Below are 22,906 nucleotides of genomic sequence, written 5' to 3' on the forward strand. Positions count from 1 at the left end.
TAGATGGAGCCCAAAGCAGAAAGACCAGGATATCACCCAATACTGCCAGTAAACATGGATTCATTGAGCTTTGGAATGGAGCTGGACATTTGACCAAACATGGGCTTAGATACAGAAATTAAGCTGAGTTCCTGCAGTTTAATGCATGAGTTCATGCTTCAAACATGAACTATGTAAGACAAGCTCAATGGCCCCTTTTGCCCATAGAGAGTCCTTGACAAAATATAAGAACCTGAATTTTTGTGAAAAATAAAAGCAATAGCTTATATATGTGGATATATGACTGCATACCAGAAGGCTTGGAAGGATTTGTCTCAAACTGTAAAAAGCAGTTTACCTATTTGTTGCAGTTGGAGGAAAGATTTGAGGAACTTTTTATTTTATGCATTTCTGTGATGTTTAATTTAGTGTTATAACAAGCATATATTACTTTCATTATTTAACAATAAAGAAAGGTTGATTTGGTTTTGTTTGCTTTCAAAAAAAAGTAAGGATTTAAGTTCTAAACTTAATTGGGAGATTTATGAGAAGTTGGTTACTCTTTAAACAGCTCTTTAAAAATGATAAAGTTGCTCCAAGATAGAAATGTTTAGAGAAGGCTGAAGAGAAAACAGTCCCTGCTACAGACACAGTTTACTACTAAAAAGAAAAACACCAAAACCCCCACAAAGCTCAGAATACATATAAACTATTTTGAAAAATACAAAGAGAAGAAAGACAGAACCTTACATGGTAGAATGGTCTGGAGGCATTTAGGGAATTCCTTTATTCATTGTTTAGAACGTGTTTCAAAATAATGCGGCCAATCAGCAGATGAATGGATAAGGAAGCTGTGGTATATATATACCATGGAATATTACTCAGCTGTTAAAAAGAATTCATTTGAACCAGTCCTAATGAGATGGATGAAACTGGAGCCCCTTATACAGAGTGAAGTAAGCCAGAAAGATAAAGAACATTACAGCATACTAACACATATATATGGAATTTAGAAAGATGGTAACGATAACCCTATATGCAAAACAGAAAAAGAGACACAGAAATACAGAACAGACTTTTGAACTCTGTGGGAGAATGTGAGGGTGGGATATTTCAAAAGAACAGCATGTATATTATTTATGGTGAAACAGATCACCAGCCCAGGTGGGATGCATGAGACAAGTGCTCGGGCCTGGTGCACTGGGAAGACCCAGAGGGATCGGGTGGAGAGGGAGGTGGGAGGGGGGATCGGGATGGGGAATACGTGTAAATCTATGGCTGATTCATATCAGTGTATGACAAAACCCACTGAAATGTTGTGAAGTAATTAGCCTCCAACTAATAAAAAAATTAAAAAAAATAATAATAAAATGCTCTGCAAAGATTAAAAAAAAACAAAAAAAACAAAATAATGCAGCCAGTAGGGAGGAAACCCAGCGAGAGAAAGAAAATTGTTGGGCAAATGAAAAATCAGATCTATAATAAAGCCTAGTTCTTCTCAGATTTGGACCGAGAGAATTGAGGCCAACTGCTTCACTTTATGGGGAAAATATAAAGCTACAGGTTATGTGATTTGCTAGTAGTCACACCACAGATAGATGGAGAGTCCTAGAAACTTCTCTCTCAGTCTTTTTTTAAATAATTATTTTATTTTTTATTACAATTTTTTGTCTTTATTAACATTTGGTTGCACTGGGTCTTCATTGCTGTGCGTGGACTTTCTCTAGTTGTGGCGAGCAGGGGCTACTCTGTGTTGCAGTGTACTGGCTTCTGTTGCCGGGGCGTCTCTTGTGGAGTCCAAGCTCTAGGAACACAGGTCCAGTAGCTGTGGCCCATGGGCTTTTAGTGGCTCTGCAACATGGAACTCTTCCCAGACCAGGGAGTGGACCTGTGTCCCTTGCACTAGCAGGCAGATTCTTAACTACTGGACCACTGGGGAAGCCCTGGAAACTACTCTCCTGGTACCCATTCTGTTTCTTACTGTTATCCTACACAGAGCACCTCATCTGCTTTGAACACCCAGGGGAGATTTTCCCTCCTCTTCTGGCCTCAATCACAGCCATCTTGTTAATAGGCATCTTTTGATTCACTTTCCAATTTTGATTTATCCCTTTTATGTCTTCCCTGCCCCTTATTCCACCACATGTTTAGGAGATAGCCCCAAGGATAAAGGAGAAGTAAAGCATTTCATTCAAAGAAATATTTGTTGAGTACCTACTACATGGCAGACACCATTCTAGGAACTCAGGCTGTGAAGAGATCAAAGCTAATTGCATAAGCTAATTGACATCAAGAAATTTGGGTCAGGAAAAATAGTGAAAGAATTTGAAATGGGCCAAAATAAAACAAAACAAAATCAAAATGTGTCCTATCCAGCTTACTTACCAAGGTGATCTCTGCTTTTCACTCTCTTTGGGCTACATTACAATTCTGTATACTATAGAAAACTGGTAATAATGTAAATGATTCTTTTTCATAGAAATATAAATATTTGGTGGAATATAGGTGATTTTATTCTTGCTCTGTGACTTGATTAGTTTTGCATACATTCATAAGTTAAATTCTCCTGGGAACCAGTTGTAATATCTTACTAGTTCTCCCACTAATTTTAATGAGCTCAATAAAATCTTTGATGTGTGCTCTTACATTTTTTTGTTTTGGCCATATTGTGCAGCTTATGGGATTTTAGTTTCTTGACCAAGGATTGAGCTGAGGCAGTGAGAGGTGTGAGCAGAGTCCTAACTTTTGGACGAGCAGGGAATAATTTTATCTTTTTAAAAAGAATTATCCTTTTACATTTTCTTTTTCACTTTCATCCTCTTATGTGTACAATGTGGTGTTTTCCAGGAGAGAATCAGGTGACATTACAAGGAAGTGTAGATAGAAGCAGATTGAGATTTTAGCCTGTCTTCTGTGAAATCAGACATTAAGGTATTTGCAAAAATGTAATACATGCCATTCTCACTAAATTTTTATGTTTGGGGAAATAGCGTTTTTTCCAATGACAATGTTAATTATATTCATATGTCATTGGTTAATTTTCTTAAAAAAATTTTTTTAAGTAGGATCCTAGTTCCTTGACCAGGGATGGTACCTGTGCCTCCTGCAGTGGAAGTATGGATTCTTAACCACCGGACTGCCAGGCAAGTCCCCCCAAAATATTTTTAAAGTACATCAGTTTTTGTGTCATATATGGCAATATTGGTAGATACAACCTATATAAATGTATGAACCCATATAAAGGTATATAAACCCATAGAAACATACAAACCCACATAAAAAGCTATTGCATGCATGCTCAGTCACTTCCAACTCTTTATGACCCTGTGGACTGCAGTCCACCAGGCTCCTCTGTCCATGGGATCTTCCAGGCAAGAATACTGGAGTGGGTTATCATGCCCTTCTCCAGGGGATCTTTCCGACCCAGGGATTAAACCTATGTCTCCTGCATCTCCTGCGTTGCAGGCATATTCTTTAACCACTGAGCCACCTGGGAAGCCCATAGAAAGCTATTGGAGGTCCTCAATTATTAAAAGTGTAAGGGGATTCTGGGATCAGAATGTTTGACAACTGTGGGCCTCAGCAGAACAATTCATCCTGGAAGGCTTTTATTATACCTTCATGATTTTGAATTTTGATTGGATTTCATCAGGCTTTTCTCTCCAAATGAGATTCAGAAATATAAAAAGCATCTATAAAAATACCCTACCTGGAAATCATCTTGAGTTTCCAGTGCAGTATTCACTTGCATCAGAGCTGCCAGGTGACAATAATACTTGTAGTGGAAAAAAAAATTTAAGCTATAGATTTGCCACAGCAAGGAGAAACAAGTGGTTTGCTGGTAAAGCTGTGCCAGCCTCTTCTTCCTATTAAAGGACACACACGGGACAAAAGAAAAAGATATCATCACCAACATACTTGAGGGAAGCACAGGTGCAGAGTCCTCAGTACCGGCTTGGGGGTCTAAATAGACTTGAGTTTGAGGCCTATTTCCCTTACATGTAAATTAAGTTTACATGTTGTGTCCGGCTCTTTGCGACCCCGTGGACTGTACTGTCCTTGGAATTCTCCAGGCCCAAATACTGGAATGAGTAGCCTTTCCCTTCTCCAGGGGATCTTCCCAACCCAGGGATTGAACCCAGGTCTCCTGCATTGCAGGCAAATTCTTTACAAGCTGAGCACCAGGGAAGCCTAAGAATACTGGAGTTGGTACCCTGTCCCTTCTCCAGCGGATCTTCCCAACCCAGGAATTGAACTGGGGTCTCCTGCATTGCCAGCAGATTCTTTACCAACTGAGCTATCAAGGAAGCCCTACATGTAAATTAACATGCACATTAATTGTTTTTCAGTTTCAGCAAGCAATATTTTTTATTGAGGTACAGTCGATTTACAAATGTGTTAATATCTGCTGTATAGCAGTGATTCAATTACACACACACACACATATATATATACATTATTTTTTAAAATATTCTTTTCCATTGTGATATATCACAGAATATTGAATATAGTTCCTTGTGCTATATAGTAGGACCTTGTTGTACATGCACATTAGTTTTTATGAAGCCCATTTTCTCCATTGCACAGTGGAAACCATAATGCTTTGTGATGATTAGTTAAGATAATTTATTTATATGTAAGAGCACAGAGGTAAATCATTTTACTTACATCTATAAATTTAATTATAATTTATTTATATATAAGACCTGTCCTCTGTCAGGTCACTGCCATTTAAGTGAAATTATTTGAAAAGCACATTTATATAATTTTATCTCATTTGAGCCTGACAACAACCCCATAAGAAAGGAAGGAATAATTAACCCCATTTTATATAAGCAGAGAGTGAGACTCAGGTTAAGTAGTTAAGTAAAAGTAACAGAGCGAGGATGTAACGGTGCCAGGACTCCAGCCCTGGCCACCTCCAGCCCAGCCAGTCCAGTATGTCATTTCCTATGCACTTTGCTGTCAGGCCCTAGGTCTCAGCTCAACAAACGAATGAGCACTTTAAACAAATCCATTCTGCTGTGGTCTGAATTCATCCCCCCAAGGTTGAATTCTAACTCTTAAAAGTGACAGGATTAGTAGTGGGGCCTTTAGGACACAATTAGGTTATGATTAGGTGGAACCTTCTTGAATGGGATTAGAGTTCTTATAAAAGTTCCTGGCCCCTTTCCAGGGGTGCAAGGGGTGCAAGGGGTGCAAGGGGTGCAAGGGTGGATATGACAAGAAGTCTTAGGAGGGCCCTGGCCTAACTATGCTGACAGCAGGACCTCGGACTTCCAGCCTCCACACCTGTGAGCAATAATCTTCTGCTGTTAATAAGTTACCCAGCCTGTGGAATTTTGTCATAGCAGTCCAGACTAAAACACATTCTGACTATGGGATGGAATGTCGCAGGAGATGGTGAACTTCCTGTGCTGGAATTGTTCAAGGAAAGGATGACTGACCACCTTCCGGAATGTTTGGGGACTCAGTCTCAGCCTCCACAAATCATTTAATTGATAATGTAGCCCCCAATCTTTTCTGTTTGTGATAAAAATGGGATCCTAAACTGGCTACAATATTAGTAATTTAACAAAGCCAAGAAAACAAAATATAATTATAAATAACTATCAAAAAAAGAGATTTTAAATAAAGTTGAGAAGGAAGAAAAATATCATAGAGATTCTTTAAAAAAAAAAACAACAATATTTATTTATTTGGCTGTACAGGGTCTTTGACTGTGTGGATCACAATAAACTGGAAAATTCTGAAAGAGATGGGAATACCAGACCACCTGACCTGCCTCTTGAGAAACCTGTATGCAGGTCAGGAAGCAACAGTTAGAGCTGAACATGGAACAACAGACTGGTTCCAAATAGGAAAAGGAGTACGTCAAGGCTGTATATTGTCACCCTGCTTATTTAACTTATATGCAGAGTACATCATGAGAAACGCTGGGCTGGAAGAAGCACAAGCTGGAATCAAGATTGCCAGGAGAAATATCAATAACCTCAGATATGCAGATGATACCACCCTTATGGCAGAAAGTGAAGAGGAACTAAAAAGCCTCTTGATGAAAGTGAGAGTGAAAAAGTTGGCTTAAAGCTCAACATTCAGAAAACTAAGACCATGGCATCCGGTCCCATCTCTTCATGGCAAATAGATGGGGAAACAGTGGAAACAGTGTCAGACTTCATTTTTTGTGGGGCTCCAAAATCACTGCAGATGGTGATTGCAGCCATGAAATTAAAAGATGTTTACTCCTTGGAAGGAAAGTTATGACCAACCTAGACAGCATATTAAAAAGCAGAGACATTACTTTGCCAACAAAGGTCTGTCTAGTCAAGGCTATGGCTTTTCCAGTGGTCATGTATGGATGTGAGAGTTGGACTGTGAAGAAAGCTGAGTGCCGAAAAATTGATGCTTTTGAACTGTGGTGTTGGAGAAGACTCTTGAGAGTCCCTTGGACTGCAAGGAGATCCAACCAGTCCATCCTAAAGGAGATCAGTCCTGGGTGTTCATTGGAAGGACTGATGCTGAAGCTGAGACTCCAATACTTTGGCCACCTCATGCGAAAAGTTGACTCATTGGAAAAGACTCTGATGCTGGGAGGAATTGGGGGCTGGAGGAGAAGGGGACGACAGAGGATGAGATGGCTGGATGGTGTCACCGACTCAATGGACATGAGTTTGAGTAAACTCCGGGAGTTGGTGATGGACAGGGAGGCCTGGCGTGCTGCAATTCATGAGGTTGCAAAGAGTCAGACACGACTGAATGACTGAACTGAACTAAACAGGGTCTTAGTTTAGTTGCAGCATGTGGGATCTAGTTCCCTGACCAGGGATCAAACCCAGGTCCCCCTGCATTGGGATACAGGTTCTTAGACACTGGATCAGCAGGGAAGTCCCTATCCTAGAGATTCGTAATGAAGAACTCCAGGTATTCTGTTTAGATACTGACAACATTCATTCTGTTGTGGAAATTAGTTTTTAAAGGTTCTAAGGAAACATGGAGAATGTAAAATCCCTTATAACAGGGAGTTCATGAAGCTATGGAAACTCTGACATTAAAGGCGTTTCTTTGTGTCCTTATTTTTGAGATGAGAACCTTTTGACTGGAGGGCGTTTTAAGCTCTGTAGTTTCTTCCTGATCATCAATTTTTCTCCTTCTCCTCTTGTGCAGGTACTTCTTATTCCTTTTACAAAATGTGGCTGTATAATAGGCTTATAGGATTTAGGGAATGAAAATATAGGATGCTGAGTTAAATCTGAATTTCAAAACAATTCTTTTAAAATGCATATGCCTTAAATATCTTGTGTGATATAATGTATACTAAAAAAAAATCATTCATTATTGATCTGAACTTCAAATTTAACTAGGCATCCTTTATTTCATCTGACAGCTCTCTTGTGACCCAAACTTCAATTCTCTCTTATCTCACAGAGAGATCTCTGCTGAACCTCTCCCTGCCCCTCTCTCTCTTGGTGTCTTCTGAGGCAGCAGGCTTTAGATTCTCAGGAGCCCAACCCCAACCTGCAAAGGAGTTCAGATCCACCTCATTTCCAACCCTGTCCCCCTCCACCCTACCCCCAGTCAAGAGAACACTTTCAGGAAACTGGGGAAGGCAGTTTTTGGTGAGACTGCAAAAGGATTGCAGCCATTTGCTCATAGACATAGATATTTGTATCTCAGGCAGAACCTGTAGGAATATTGCTACTGGCCTCTCCTGAGGTGGAACAGATTATCTTGTCAGTTCTTCAGATCCCCAACTAGGTGACACCTCTTTTGGTATGAATTCCTAGGTAGGTAGAATATATTGCAAAAAGTTTGATGTGGAAAATTTTAAACATACACATAAAACAGAAAAATATGAGGTACATATACCCAGCATTCAGCTCCAACAACTGTCAGCATTATTATTGCATCTGTTCTTTTACTCACTGTTTCTCTCCCCTACACCACCTCATTATTCTTTGCAGTTCTTTTATAGATAAAATTTACATGTTGAAATGTACAGATCTCAATGGTATAATCTTGATCAATAGATACCCTCTGTAACCCACAGATTTTTCTATCTATGGAGATACAAAAATGGGTGGGCCATTTTGTCTTTTAGCAGATGTCTTCAGGACCTGCCATTTTCCTCTAGGGCAGGGACAATACCCAGGGTTTTAGCACTGACTTGGAAGATGACTTTTGACTGAGGCTCTAGGAACAGGTGGTGCAGATTCCCTTGAAACATGGATGGCCAGGAGGTTAGTGGGTGAGATGAGTAGGGGAGGCACTGGAGTTCATCTTGCAAAGGGCTCCTTTGACTTTTTGTCACCTGAACTCCTTTTGGCAAAAGCTGCCTGTTAAGCTGTTCTGAGGCATCCCAGCCCTGGCCTGGGAGCCCCCCCACCTCTCCCTCACAGTGAGCCCCCGGGACCCCTCACGCCTGTTAGAGGCCCACTCTTTGGGGACTGTTGGACTATGTGTAGGTCTCTCTCCTCTTGGGGAGTGAGATGAGACCCCTAGCTCTCTGCAGCTCTTTCCTTACCCTGGAGGTGAGCTCTCTTGGGCCTGCTGATTCTGATTCACATAATGAAAGTGTCTGTTTTTTTCAACCCGAGTCTGGAGAAACAAGGAGATTAAGTTGTAAGGAAATATTCTATTGAGGAGCTTCAGAGCCTTCCTCAGCATTTTTTTGGCAAGCACCATCTGGCCCATGTTGAAACAGACCTAGAAAGAGAAGAAAGGGGAAGAAAGGAAAGAAAAAAGCAATGATTCCAAGCTTGGTTTAAATGTTCCAAAAATATGTAATTTAGGAATCCTTTTTTTAAAAAAAGTAATTTAAAGCCCAGGAACAAAATCCCCCTGTGCTTGGCGTAATCTGAAATGTTTCTTGGTTATATCTGTGGAAGGATGGTTGAATGACTAGGATTTTGCATCCTCATTGTTCATAATCTACCTCTGAGAAAATGTTTACTTATTCCTGTCCCTTTTTTTTTGGAGGTTGTTACAAAAAAATATTTCATAAAGCTGTCACTAAGTGGCTAAGGAAGATCTTGCCACAGAAAGTGATGGTGAGGAGTCCCAGGCCTTGGGGTCCTGGAGTCTTGGAAAAGATCTGTAGCAGAGGATGGGAGGAGGATGTAGAAAGTATAGGGATGACTTCTATTACTTCTTCTATGTAAAGCCCCAGTGATAAATAACAGATTAATCACGTTTCTAATGATTTCTTACCTGACCTTTGAGGGTAAAAAAGGTAGCCCATTCAAAAGTCTTACTCCAAGATTTGTCCTTCTTGAGAATTTTCAGCAACCTCTCTCCCTCATTCAAATATAGATACGCCTGCAACCACACAAGGAATAGAAAGTGTTGAGTCAACAGGGACCAGGACCACAGAGGGGCCATTGCCCCAAACTCGACTGAAGGAAGAGCGTCAGGACCACTGTAGCTCCTGATTCCATCTCTACCTTTAGCCCCTGGTCAGAAAGGAGGGGTGGAGAAAGTTCCTGCTAAAGATACATATCATCTTCATGTCCATCTTGGTCACTGAATCTCTCATTCTAGAAGACGAATCTGGAAATCTCCTTTCCTCATGTTGTCATATAAGACATCTTACCTGAAGTTTTCCCCAAGGCAGTTCCCCTCTTTGAGTAATTCCATCCCCAAATTCCCTATTTCCAACTATGTACTCATGGCTCCTGAGACCATCCCCACATCCCTGAAGGCCAGTCTCTACTTATGGAATGAATCATGAACTGTTTCCTTTTTTTTTTTTTCTGGTCAGGGCCATCTTTGGGAGGTAGAAGAGAAAGTTAAGCCCCTGAACAAACTTTGTCACTTCATCTTCAATGTAACATTGTTAAGACAGTCTTGGCACACGTGAACACCAAGGCAAGCTCAGACTTGAAGAGTAAAACAAGGTGAGACGATGTCCCCAAGTCTCATGCAGTCTAAGTGGTATGTGCAGAAGGCTGGGTTTCTTTGCTGGGAGAGGGCGATGCAAATGGCACATTTTGGGACCCTGCTCTGGGCTCTGCTTCCAATCACTGTTTTCCTGGACATTCACCACTCCCTGTAGAGTGAGATGAGGGTGAGCATAGACTCAGCAAGTTGGCCCCCAAGGCTACCTAAACCTTCTCTTTCTGGTATTCACTGGCCACATCACCCTCTTCTTCACATATGTGTATAAAATACATACAGGAGGCTTTCCTTCAAAATACTTGAGAGAACCAGAGCTTACTGACATTTTTAATAGTTTAATTTACAAATTTTATGTAAATCTAAGGTGTAGGGGTTAAATAGGCCACAACTATAAAATCTGGATTGGTCCACCAGTGCAGGCGTGAAGGGTGGCAGCCATGGCTACTCAGGTGTGGGAAGCTCTTCCTGAAGCTGGCTGGAAGTCAGATGAAGCAAGGCCCAGAAAGACATTTCCTCAAATGAGTTCATGGAAGCTTAGTCCAGCCAGCTACTCTATGAAAAGTGATCTAAGGTCAAATAAGTTTAAGAGAACTAATATGTCCCAGTCCTAGCCCAACCCTCTGGGAGATTTCTGTGTATCTTAGCATATGAACGCTCTGAATATCTGTAGTACAGAAACCTGTTTATCTTTATTCAGTTCAGGGCTTCCCAACTTAACAATGAATTCTTTCATTTAATTATATGTACCAAATCCCCACATTTCTAAAGGCATATTGCCCTGAAACTTATTTACAGTTATCCTGGAGAAACATTCACTAGTGCTTTGGTTAGCCTAAAGGTATGTACAATAATTTAGCACAAATTACATGAAGACCAAAGTGAGTGAGCCCCTTCAGAGATCACAAGAGTAAAGCTAGATTTGTTCTTATTCAAAGACCTACAGGTATTGTGCTGATAGATATTTGGGGAAGACAGAGGGCAAATGCAACTGGGACATTACTGAGGAAGTCTCTACTGAAACTGAAGAGTTGAGACCAGAGTCTCATATAGGTAGACAATCCATAGCAAGTTTCCAAAGGTGGCAATATAATGTATAATGGTAGTTGCGGTTTGTTCTGACTTTTTTTAATCTCAGGTCATTTGCCTTCTGAGCAATTTGATTTTCAAAAGAAGAGGGTACTGGTAGGAATCAAGAACACGAAGTAATTAAAAACAAAAACAAAAAAAAACTAGAGCTTCCCTTCTGGCTCTCTGGTCTGTAAGTTGTCTCAAGGATGGAGGTGATCTGGGTAGAAACAACTTACCATATAATTATCATCCAAGACGAGATAAGCAGACACAAGTTCTAGGAAGTAATATAAGGCTTTGTTGTTTTCTCCCAAAGCAAGAAAATGGTGAGCCAGAGGCATGATGACAATCTCTAGGATCTCCTCACACTGGCAAGATTCCAAAGGGATGACGTCATCTTCAGATGTCCTCATTTTTGTTATAATGATATCAAAGAAACTCAAGATCTTTTCTCTTATTTCTTCAGAACTGTCCAAATGCAGAAATAAATAGGAGTAATAATTTGTAGATATAGATAGGATTTGATATGAAAATATCTTTTAAAACAAATAAAAGAGCAAGATAAGAAAACCTAATGTAGGGACTTCCCTGGTGGTATAGTGGTTTAGACTCCGAGCTTCCACTGCAGGGAGCTCAGGTGGTCAGGGAAATAAGATCCCACATCCCACACAGTGTGGACAAAAAAAAAGAACTCTAATGTAGATTTCTTCCATTTGGTAGGTTTTAGCATCTGTAAAATAACTCAGGAAGTATGAATCAGATATTACTATCTATGTATTTTCAGAGAGGAGTTACATACAGCAGAGGACATGAGGTGGGGTGGGGTGCTGCGGTCTGTCTTGGGAAGGGCCCACCAGGATCCTGCTCAGTTACACAATGACTGATTAGACTTAAAACATAACCCTCTGACTTGTGCCTTAAAGAGCCAGAACACTGGCCAAACAAACGATTCTAACAATTGTCTGAATTTAATGCCAATTGTTCATGCTCTACTCTCTAAACAATTATAGATGACTGTACCTGAGGTTTTCAGAAAATATTTCAGATTTCTTAGAAGTCTCTATTCTGGAAAAAGTGATCTCTTCTTCCGCTGGAAAATAAACAAACAAGTGAGTTGTATCAGTCATTGAAATGATCGTGTGGCAGAGATGTCTGGGGTATACTGAAGCTTCCTGTTCCCCTTCCACAAGAAAATTGTTGTTGCCTAGCCAGGATCTACATTTCTCCGTCCCTTTTGCATCTTTTTCTTTTTCCTTTTTGGTCCCTGCCGTGCTGTGCAGCTTGCAGGATCTCAATTCCCTGGCCAGGGAATGGACCCAAGCCCATGTCAGTGAAAGCACCACGTGAGTCCTAACCACTGGATCACCACAGAATTTCCTCCTATTACATTCATTCTTCATTCAGTCTTAAGTGAAGCCATGTGTTAAGTTTAAAAATGGGATTCCATCAGAAATAATATATGTCACCTCTGATTTGAGATGCTTAGATATCTTCTCCACTTCCTTTCACAGGAAAACAAATTAATTGTGGAGATCTAAGGGATAGCAAACCCACAACACAGAAGGAGCCTGGGTCCCTGACTGACTGCGAACAAGGCTCATTGTCAGAATGCTCATTGGATCATTACCTAGGCAGGAAAAAACTATCATTCTATTGTGTTAACCCACTGAAATATTGGGGTTTGTTTTAGATGATAACACAATCATAATTTACTCAAAGTATCCTGGAGGAGGGCATGGCAACCAACTCTAGTATTCTTGCCTGGACAATCCCCATGGACAGAGGAACCTGGCAGGCTGCAACCTATGGGGCCACAAAGAGTTGGACATGACTGAAGTGACTAAGCACAACTCAAAGTATAAATTAATGATGCTGAAGAAAGTGATGTCAGCTTCTAATAGAGAAATAGACATTTATTGGGATACCCCCAAAAGGGGAATAACTTAAGGCAGAGACCCTTGAATTTAAAACCTTCAGTCTATCCAGACTGCAATAGTTTAGAAAATTCCATAAAGATCTTAAAACAGAAAACAAATGAGGATTGTTGAATCTAGCTACTTCTCCATTCAAGGAGAGGGAAGAATCCTAGAAAGCAGAAGGGCCTTGTCTCAGATCATATATCTGTTAGTGATAGAGGTCTCCGGACTCCAAGATAAATGCATTACTCCACAGATCTTTTAATTTATACAATGCAGTCTTAGCATCTACTATCACCTTCTTCTGAAAGCCTTCTGTGCCTTTGCCCTTTAGAATTAGTGCCCTAACTTGTGTGTCCAATGACCCCAATCAGATCTCTATCATCATCCTTTATCATACTATATAAGGATTAATTTGTCCACCTCTCCTAGTCTGCTGTCTGGCTTCCCCAATGGCTCAGTTGGTAAAGAATCTGCCTGCAATGCAGGAGTCTCCCGTTCAATTCCTGGGGCAGGAAGATCCCCTGGAGAAGGGATAGGCTACCCACTCCAGTATTCTTGGGCTTCCCTGGTGGCTCAGCTGGTAAAGAATCCACCTGCAATGTGGAAGACCTGGGTTTGATTCCTGAGTTTGGAAGATCCCCTGGAGAAGGGAAAGGCTACCCACTCCAGTATTCTGGCCTGGAAAATTCAATGGACTGTATAGGCCATGGGGTCGCAAAGAATCAGACTGAGCGACTTTCACTTTCCTAGTCTGCTGTCTAATTCAACTCTAGTGAATAGAAGCTGAATAAACTGAATTATACCTTTATCCTCCTACTTCTCTAGAACTTGCTTGTTAGAGTTACCAGTAAAAGCAAGGTGCCAAACCCAAACATTACGCCTTTGTCTGCACCTCATGACACCTCTTGGCAGCATTTGCAACAACTGACCTCTCCTCGCCTTTACTGGCTTCTCCAACACCCATTCCCTTGATTTCTTTCCTCACTGGCTGCCCATTTTGCTGGCTCCTACTGCTCTATCGATGTGCCTAAAACAATCTCTGGCACATGTAAGAAGCTCAATAAATATTTACTAAATGAGTAAATGAAATGCTGAACGAGAAAATCGCATATTGAGAAGACCAAAGGAATGAGAGGAGAGGTCCCTGAAGAATTAGGTGGAGCAAGTGGAAGGAAAGAACCCAGGAGGAAGCCCGTGGGCTGTCCATCCTTAGATTGGATCAAGACTTAGAAAATAAGTTTTTAGGAAGTACTCAGGATTGACAGAGAACTGAAAAGGGAATCAACTTCTTCACTATCTGATGCATACCTCGTGCTGTGTTCTTGAAACTCATATGATATTAACATGCCCTTCTCCAGAATTACTTAAAAGCATACCTCACACTTAGGGGAGATTTGGCGATAACAAATGTCTTTGTTTTTGCTTTCAGCCAAGGCTGAAACAGGATATTATAGCAAAGACATTGCAAAAAGGAAATTTCATAAAAACTCTAGGAAAAATAAACTTTTGTTAAGAAATCTATTCACAGTATATTACTTAGTTCTATAACAGCAGTTACATAATCTTAATAATGTAGATACTTGATTAATTTATCTAATGATAGTGCTATAACAATATTGGGAGAGAGTTGCCCAAGAGTGCTGTAATAAAGTTAGATTTTCACCTACCATAGCAAGATTAAAACAGGTGATGTCAGAATTTGATTTTTTAAAAAGCAGCATTAACATATCACTTAGCATATGGAGGTAATGACTAGAAAGAAGAACTAAGTTAAAAATATTTGCCCTTGTGACTTCCCTCAGGGTCCAGCAGTTAAGACTTCACCTTCCAAAGCAGGGGGTACAGGTTCCATCCCTGGTTGGGGAGCTAAGATCCCACATGGCTCATGGCCAACAAAAACAACATAAGCAACATTGTAACAAATTCAATAAAAGGCTTTAAAAATTTTGTTGTTACTCAGTGGCTAAGTCCTCTCTGACTTTTTGTGACCCCATGGACTGCAGCATGCCAGGCTTCCCTGTCCTTCACTATCTCCCAGAGTTTGCTCAAACTCATGTTCATTGAGTTGGTGATGCCATCCAACCATCTCATCCTTTGTTGCCCACTTCTCCTCCTGCCCTTAATCTTTCCCAACATCAAGGTTTCTTCCAGTGAGTCAGCTCTTTGCATCAGGTGGACAAAGTATTAGAGCTTAGCATCACTGATATTCTTTTGATGAATATTCAGGGTGATTTCCTTTAGGATTGACTGGTTTGATCTCCTTGCAATCCAAGGACTCTTAAGAGTCTTCACCAGCACCACAATTTGAAAGCATCAATTCTTTGGTGCTCAACCTTCTTTATGGTCCAACTTTCATATCCATATATAACCACTGAAAATGGTCCACACCAAAAAAAAAAAAAAAAAAAACCCTTTAAAAAAAGGAACTACTGAACATATGAATGCAGGACAGTAGGTCTTGGGACTATTGTTTTTATGGTAAAACTTTCAGGAAATCTAAAAAATGTCTTTATTTACTTATTTATTTTTGTTTTAAATAAATGATTTATTTTTATTATTTTTTTATATTGTAGTGGTTTTTGCCATACATTGACATGAATCAGCCATGGATTTACATGTGTTCCCCATCCTGAACCCCCCTCCCTCTCCCTCCCCATCCCATCCCTCTGGGTCTTCCCAGTGCACAAGCCCTGAGCACCTGTCTCGTGCATCCAACCTGGGCTGGTGATCTGTTTCACCCTTGATAGTGTACTTGTTTCAATGCTGTTCTCTCAGAACATCCCACCCTCGCCTTCTCCCACAGAGTCTAAAGTCTGTTCTGTACATCTGTGTCTCTTTTTCTGTTTTGCATATAGGGTTATCATTACCATCTTTCTAAATTCCATATATATGTGTTAGTATGCTGTAATGTTCTTTGTCTTTCTGGCTTACTTCACTCTGTATAATGGACTCCAGTTTCATCCATCTCATTAGAATTGATTCAAATGAATTCTTTTTAATGGCTGAGTAATATTCCATGGTGTATATGTACCACAGCTTTCTTATCCATTCGTCTGCTGATGGGCATCTAGGTTGCTTCCACGTCCTGGCTATTATAAACAGTGCTGCGATGAACATTGGGGTGCACGTGTCTCTTTCAGATCTGGTTTCCTCAGTGTGTATGCCCCTGAGTGGGATTGCTGGGTCATATGGCAGTTCTGTTTCCAGTTTTTTAAGGAATCTCCACACTGTTCTCCATAGTGGCTGTACTAGTTTGCATTCCCACCAACAGTGTAAGAGGGTTCCCTTTTCTCCACACCCTCTCCAGCATTTATTGCTTGTAGAATTTTGGATAGCAGCCATTCTGACTGGTGTGTAATGGTACCTCATTGTGGTTTTGATTTGCATTTCTCTGATAATGAGTGATGTTGAGCATCATTTCATGTCTTTGTTAACCACCTGTATGTCTTCTTTGGAGAAATGTCTGTTTAGATCCTTGGCCCATTTTTTGATTGGGTCATTTATTTTTCTGGACTTGAGCTGCAGGAGCTGCTTGTATATTTTTGAGATTAATCCTTTGTCTGTTTCTTCATTTGCTATTATTTTCTCCCATTCTGAAGGCTGTCTTTTCACCTTGCTTATAGTTTCCTTTGTTGTGCAAAAGCTTTTAAGTTTAATTAGGTCCCATTTGTTTATTTTTGCTTTTATTTCCAATATTCTGGGAGGTGGGTCCATAGAGGATCTTGCTGTGATTTATGTCGGAGAGTGTTTTGCCTATGTTCTCCTCTAGGAGTTTTATAGTTTCTGGTCTTACATTTAGATCTTTAATCCATTTTGAGTTTATAAAAAATGTCTTTATTTAAAGATATCTAGTTGACACCCTTCTGAATAGGTGAAAAATTCTGATAAGGGAAATAGTTGAGCCCTAGCCTCACTCAGCTGGAGGTGCTGATGAACGGACATCAGCAGACATTTCTCAGAGACACCCCACCATATATGTTCCAGAGTGAAAGTTATGGTGCATTGGAGAACCTGAAATAACTCAAGTTGTTTTCTCTGGTGGCCCTAACCAGCCTGCTGAAGACCAGCTCTGCTCCAATTGACCTGTCTGCTAGCTGCCAGCTGATCTTACTCCTCACCAAATAAGTAAATTAATTAAAACATACATATTTATTTGTAAAGTAAGACTCGCTGATTCCAGAGAGTCTGGAATATTCTTTCCCTTTTATCTCTGTCAGTCAACCCTCTCCTATGAATACCTTCACTGGTGCTTTGACTGTAGCCCTACATTGGGATCCTTCACTGAAGCTACCTTGATCTGGTCATGCATCTTCTTTAGCTCTCCATTGCCTGCTCTCTTAATGTTGGTTTTATTCTAACACTCCACTACTAGGGGTCCTCTCTCACTCTTACGGGTACTCTTGGGAGCAACTTAAAATGGCAGCAGGCTGACTTTTTCTCCCAGGTGAGTTATATCTTATTTATGGGATAAATAAATCCTTTCCCAAGCTCTGGGAGGGCAGGTTGATCCTCTTGCAGCCACTGGGCACTCTGGCTTCATGGGGTATGAGGTTTTCTGTGTCCTCCAAGCAACTTCAAAGGAGACAACTGTCTAGGGTTGGGGTGATAAAGGAAGCAAGCCACTTGGGGGTACACAGTTACTCCTCAGTTCCTGCCAAGTCTCCCCACAAATCCCAGTTCTCTCCACGCTCTTCCTCACTTCATGTCTTGAATGTGGATGAAGGATCCAAGATAATAACTGATTCTCAACTATTTCCTTTGGACATTCATCTATTTGCCTCACTTTGGATTGCAACATTCATTGTATCTTGGTACTTGGTACAAATTTTAACATCATGAATCCCTGTCCTGAACCCAAGCGCTCTTTTCTGGGACCCTGACCTGTTTAGTCCTGGCTAATTCTCTCCCACTCATACTCCTTTTCCACTGAAACCTTGTTTCAAACTACACAGAGCAACAGCATTCTTATCTGCAAGAAACATTACTCCCTCTTGGATCATGCTCCCTTCCTTGGGTTCCACCCCTTGATGTGATTGTCTGTTTTACCCCTTTGGAAATTATAATTTGAGCTCTGGTCATATCTCATTTCTACCAGAGTCCTTATCCCCATATCCACCCTGACAATCTCACCGTGAGATTGGTTCTGCCAACTCAGTTGCATGTACACTCCTCAACTCTCCCTGCCTCGATGACCTACACTGCTTAAGTCCCATCATTTGTGGTGTCTGAGTCAGAAGAGGACTTGAAACCCTCATGGTCTAGATCTACTCCTTTAGGTCTTGCCTTTGTTTTCCCCAGGAATAATTAGAACTAATTAGGAATGAAAAAGTTTACTTTGAAATCCATGGGACTTAGCCATCTTCCTAATGTTATCCAAGTCCAAAGTGTTGAGCCGGATATCCACTGCGAAGTGATGAAAGGGGACGAAGTCTCCACTTCGGCAGGGGTCACACCTGTGGGCGTTTTCTTCCAGAAAGCGGGCACATTTCAAGTGCATCGCTTTCTTCTGGTCCTTCAACCACAGCTCATAGGCCGTTTTCTGCATCATTGGGCTGCAGAATCGAATGATGTGGCACTGAATCACCTCACTTTCCAGTTCACGGAGCTCTTCCTCCTCACCGTGATCTAGAGAGGACAGAGACACCATGGATAAAGAGTCAGCCTCTGCTACAAAACACAGATCTGTTCTTTTATCAAGATGTGCCTTAAACTGAAGGCACTATTATTCATTTCCAGGCTCTACTCACCCATTCCTTCAATGAGTGGCTTCAGAGAAAGGGATCGATAATTCACCTCAAATGAAGCTGCATTCTTTTCTAGGGCCATTCGGAGCTCCTTGCCATTCTGGAAACAATCAAAGATGTTGGATTCCACAAGGGTTGCCAGGGCATTGATCATCATCTTCATGTCCCAACAAGGGAGAATCTCAAACAACAGCTCTGTAGTGAAAGTTAGGCCAATGATGGCAGCACATCTCACCAACATCTGGTGGGACAGGCTCATGCTATCCAGCTGGACCAGAGAGATTTCTGCAGGTAGAAAGTCACACAAATAGGGAATTAGTCATCTGTCTTTATCAAATGTATTCGAGAGATGGACAACTGTCCGGCTCTCCAGTTCTTGTTCACAAAACTATAGCCAGTTGAGCTAAGCCAAAAGAAGTATTTGCTTAGTACCTACTTAGCAGATAGCACTCGGGAGTACAAAAGATGGAGATGCTATGACCTAAAAATATGCATGTCCCATTGGCCACGGCAATAAGATCAATTTCAAGGTGTTCTGATGTTGTGTTAAAATGTGACAGGGGTGTGTGAGGAGAGGAGAGGTCACGGTAGGCCACAGTGGTCAGAAGGAGCAGGACCCAGGAATTCCCTGTCAGTTCAGTGGTTAGGTCTCCGGGCTTTCACTGCCAAAAGCCTGGGTTCAATCCCTGGTTGGGGAATTAAGATCCTACAAACTGCACAATGCAGCCAAAAAATAAAAAGGAGCAGGGCCTGACTTCCATGTTCTGTGCTGACTTCTCCAGCGGGTCATTCTCTATCTTCTTCACTAGCTACCCTTTCTCCTGGAACTTCCTGGCAATAAAATTTCTCTATCTGCTCCAGCATTCATTTATTCTTGTGACAACTCATTATTACCTCTATGATCAAGACCAAGTGGCAGAGAGCTCCTAGCTCCAATTCCATCTTCTTATCTAAGCTTGAGTATCAAAGGTCACATAACTTCCTGGGCTCTTGACCAGTATGTCCTTGTATTGCATCACCCACATTGGGACAAAATATGAACTCCTCAACCTGTCCACAGAACACTGTAGAAACCAAACTAGTCCAGATGTAAGCAGGGAGAGCAGATGTAAGCTTTTATATGGAGAATGAATAAACAACAAGGTCCTACTGTATAGCACAAAGAACTATATTTAATATCCTATAATAAACCATAATAGAAAAAGAATGTGGAAATTCCCTGGAGGTCTACTTGTTAGGATTCCAGGTTTTCACTGACATGGCCTGGGTTCAATCCCTGGTTGAGGAACTAAGATCCTGCAAGCCACATGGTACAGTTTAAAAATAAAAAGTATATAATTTTGTATATATATATGTAATATATATGTATATAAATGTATATATATATATATATACTTCGTGTATATAAATGTGTGTGTGTATATATATATATAACAAAAATCACTTTGTTCTACAGCAGAAATTAACACACATTATATGTAAATCAACTTCTTCAATAAAAAAACACTGATTAAAAGAAACCAAACTAGTTTACCTTGCTACTTTACAAGTCATAGTGAATGAAACACAAGCAATGCTGTTTTGAAGACTGAGAACTTGAGGTCTCATCCTTCTACTAAACATTTGACCATTCCATAGAAGGCATGGACTTGAGCTGAATGCATACTAGAACACTGCTTGAAATTAGTTTCTCTTGAAATGAATAATAGTACATCCCTGATATAAATTCCCTTGTTTGTCATTTCAGAAGTAGATAGCTGAGAAAAAATATCAGTTAGATCTTTTCTCTCATTATTTGATTTCTGCTTAATTGCAAATGGACTATACATCATTCTTTTATGCAGTTGAATAAAACCTTGTTCAAATCAGACTCCAGAATATGCACAGGGGGAAGGTGGCTTCTATTTAGAAAAGGAAAAGCCAAGCCTACTATGGAGGCTTTCCATTGCCTAGGTAACATGAAATAGATAAAGCCAGTCTTCTATCTTCCTTTTGAAAGGTTGTTGCTGAGCTGTGCAAGACGCTGGGATTCTTGGCCTCCGGAGGAGAATTCAATCCAGGGCCAGTGACGAGGCTTGATCGCTCAGAGCCTCTGTGTAATAAAGTTTTATTAAAGTACAAAGGAGATAGAGAAAGCTTCTGACATAGACATCAGAAGGGGGCAGAAAGAGTGCCCCTCCTGCTAGTCTTTAGCCAGTCCATAGCTACTGTGTATGTCTGTTAGTTGCTCAGTCGTGTCCGACTCTTTGTGACCCCACAAACTGTAGCCTGCCAGGCTTCTCTGCCCATGGAATTCTTCAGGCAAGAATAACTGGATTGGATTGCCATTGCCTTCTCCAGAGGATCTTTCTGACCCAAGGATCAAACCCTGGTCTCCTGCATTGCTGGATGGTTCTTTACCACTTGAGCTACTGGGATAGCTCCTAGCAAGCTGCTAATTAGAGAAAGGAGATGTCTCAGAACTCAGACTGGCACCAGGCCCCTCATCCACAACATGCATTTTGAGATGACATTGGCACCAGCGGAGTCATCCTGGGCCATAAAACGATCGACATGAATTTTGAAGAAAGGCAGGTTTCCAAGCAAATACAGTCTTACTAACATAGCTTAAGAGAATATTTGCATGAGTAAACCATACTGGTTTGTCAAGTCAGTTCCTTGTCTTAGGCAGAACCAACTTGAAGACCGTCTAGGATAAACACATTGTTCATTAACATAGTTTAAGAAAAACATTTCCATAAGAAAAATGCATTGGTTAGCTCAAGGTTTGAGAAAAGTTAAGTTCAGGTAGAACCAGGTGTTGTCATGGCAACACAGAATTTTAAAAGAAACCTCTTTTTAAATTTGTACAGAGAAGGGGAAAAACATCTAACACTTGTAGTTTGTTTCCTCCTGCCACTTGAGAGAGAGGAAAAAATGTCTGACACTTGCAGCCTATTTCCTCGTTTGGAGACCCCTGGCCTTCCTGTCTGTTACCCTCTCACTTTCTCCTTTGTTAAAGCATCCTAAAGAAAGCAAGAGGAAAATCTAGGTCCTGGAAAATGAATACCATGTCACATTTTCTTTACCTTTTAATGATGCTGGTGGTGACAAGTTTTTCAATCTGACACCACTCGCGAGGTTACAGACTTCTTCATTTTCCTCCTCAACACCGAAAGTAAACATTTTTAAATCCTCTTTTGGCTTAGCAAAGTTCTCTATAGAGAGGTATAGGGGAAGAAAAGTTGAGAGTCATTGCACTATTATTATCTGGGTTTCCCAATAAACTTCAAGATGGGTCTCACATGAGAAAGAGCAGGCAGAGATGTGTGTCAGCCCCTAAAGTATTCTGGAATACTGTTTTAAGTAAAGCTGACATATGAAAATCAAAATTTACTCAAAACATGTTTTTCTTTCCCTCCCCTGCCCAAGAAAAAAAGGATTGGTAATAACAACTGAACGTCTTCCATAATACATGCAGTTTAACAAAAATTAGATTCAAAGATTATCAGGATGTATCTTACAGTTCATACTTACTATATGTGCATGCATGCTGAATCACTTCAGTCACATCCGACTCTTTGCAACTGTATAGACCATAGCCCACTGGGCTCCTCTATCCCTGAAGATTCTCCGGGCAAGCATTGCTGTGCCCTCCTCCAGGGGATCTTCACGACCCAGGGATTGAACTGGTGTCTGATGTCTCTTGCGTTGGCAGGCAGGTTCTTGACCACTAGCACCACCTGGGAAGCCCATACTTCTTATATATGATATACTTATACATATACTTACAGTATATGCTTGTATGCACACTGAAATACCCACACTCAGAGGCAGGCATATTCTGTAGAAGACTGTACTCTCCTTAAGATTGGTTATTGTCAGAAAGAGATTTTAGGGACTTCCTTGGTGGTGCAATGGTTAAGAATCCACCTACCAGTTCAGGGGACATGGGTTTGATCTCTGGTCCAGGAACTAAGATACTACATACCTTGGAGCAACTAAGCCCACTTGGCAGACTACTGAGCCTGTACACTAGAGTCTGAGTGTTGCAACAAGAAAAGTCACTGCAATGAGAAGCCCACAAACCACAATTGAGTAACCCCACTTGCCACAACAAGAGAAAGCCTGAACAAAGCAACAGACTGAGTGCAGCCAAAAATAAATTTTAAAAAAAATTTTAAGAACTCATTTTTTAATAAAAGAAAGATATTAAGAATGAAGTTTGAATATAAACTTGCATAGTAATTTTTTCTCCTGGCACTCCAAAATGTATTACTTATTTGTCCCTCCAGTCATTCATTAACACTTGAGTTGCAATGT

The 22,906-nt window shown here is 40.7% G+C and overlaps 1 protein-coding gene and 1 long non-coding RNA gene across 2 annotated transcripts in view; one reads left to right on the top strand and one right to left on the bottom strand.

Moving 5' to 3' along the window:
• ADCY10 (adenylate cyclase 10) overlaps positions 1 to 22,906 on the bottom strand; it is a 78,532-nt gene that overhangs the window by 11,279 nt on the left and 44,347 nt on the right. Inside the window, exons 18-25 of the mRNA XM_043878463.1 lie at positions 21,673 to 21,801; positions 18,608 to 18,889; positions 18,195 to 18,485; positions 11,962 to 12,031; positions 11,178 to 11,409; positions 9,187 to 9,294; positions 8,501 to 8,682; positions 3,689 to 3,845 (exon numbers count right to left, since the gene is read on the bottom strand). Coding sequence (XP_043734398.1) covers positions 3,689 to 3,845; positions 8,501 to 8,682; positions 9,187 to 9,294; positions 11,178 to 11,409; positions 11,962 to 12,031; positions 18,195 to 18,485; positions 18,608 to 18,889; positions 21,673 to 21,801 — 1,451 coding nt within the window. The remainder of the gene's footprint in view (positions 1 to 3,688; positions 3,846 to 8,500; positions 8,683 to 9,186; positions 9,295 to 11,177; positions 11,410 to 11,961; positions 12,032 to 18,194; positions 18,486 to 18,607; positions 18,890 to 21,672; positions 21,802 to 22,906) is intronic.
• LOC122678032 lies at positions 1,366 to 19,331 on the top strand. Its single transcript, XR_006335989.1, has 2 exons — positions 1,366 to 1,399; positions 19,216 to 19,331. It is a non-coding gene; the product is annotated as an uncharacterized LOC122678032 (long non-coding RNA).

The sequence above is a fragment of the Cervus elaphus genome, chromosome 20 (genome assembly GCF_910594005.1).
Source record: "Cervus elaphus chromosome 20, mCerEla1.1, whole genome shotgun sequence".
NCBI classification, from domain to species: Eukaryota; Metazoa; Chordata; class Mammalia; order Artiodactyla; family Cervidae; genus Cervus; species Cervus elaphus.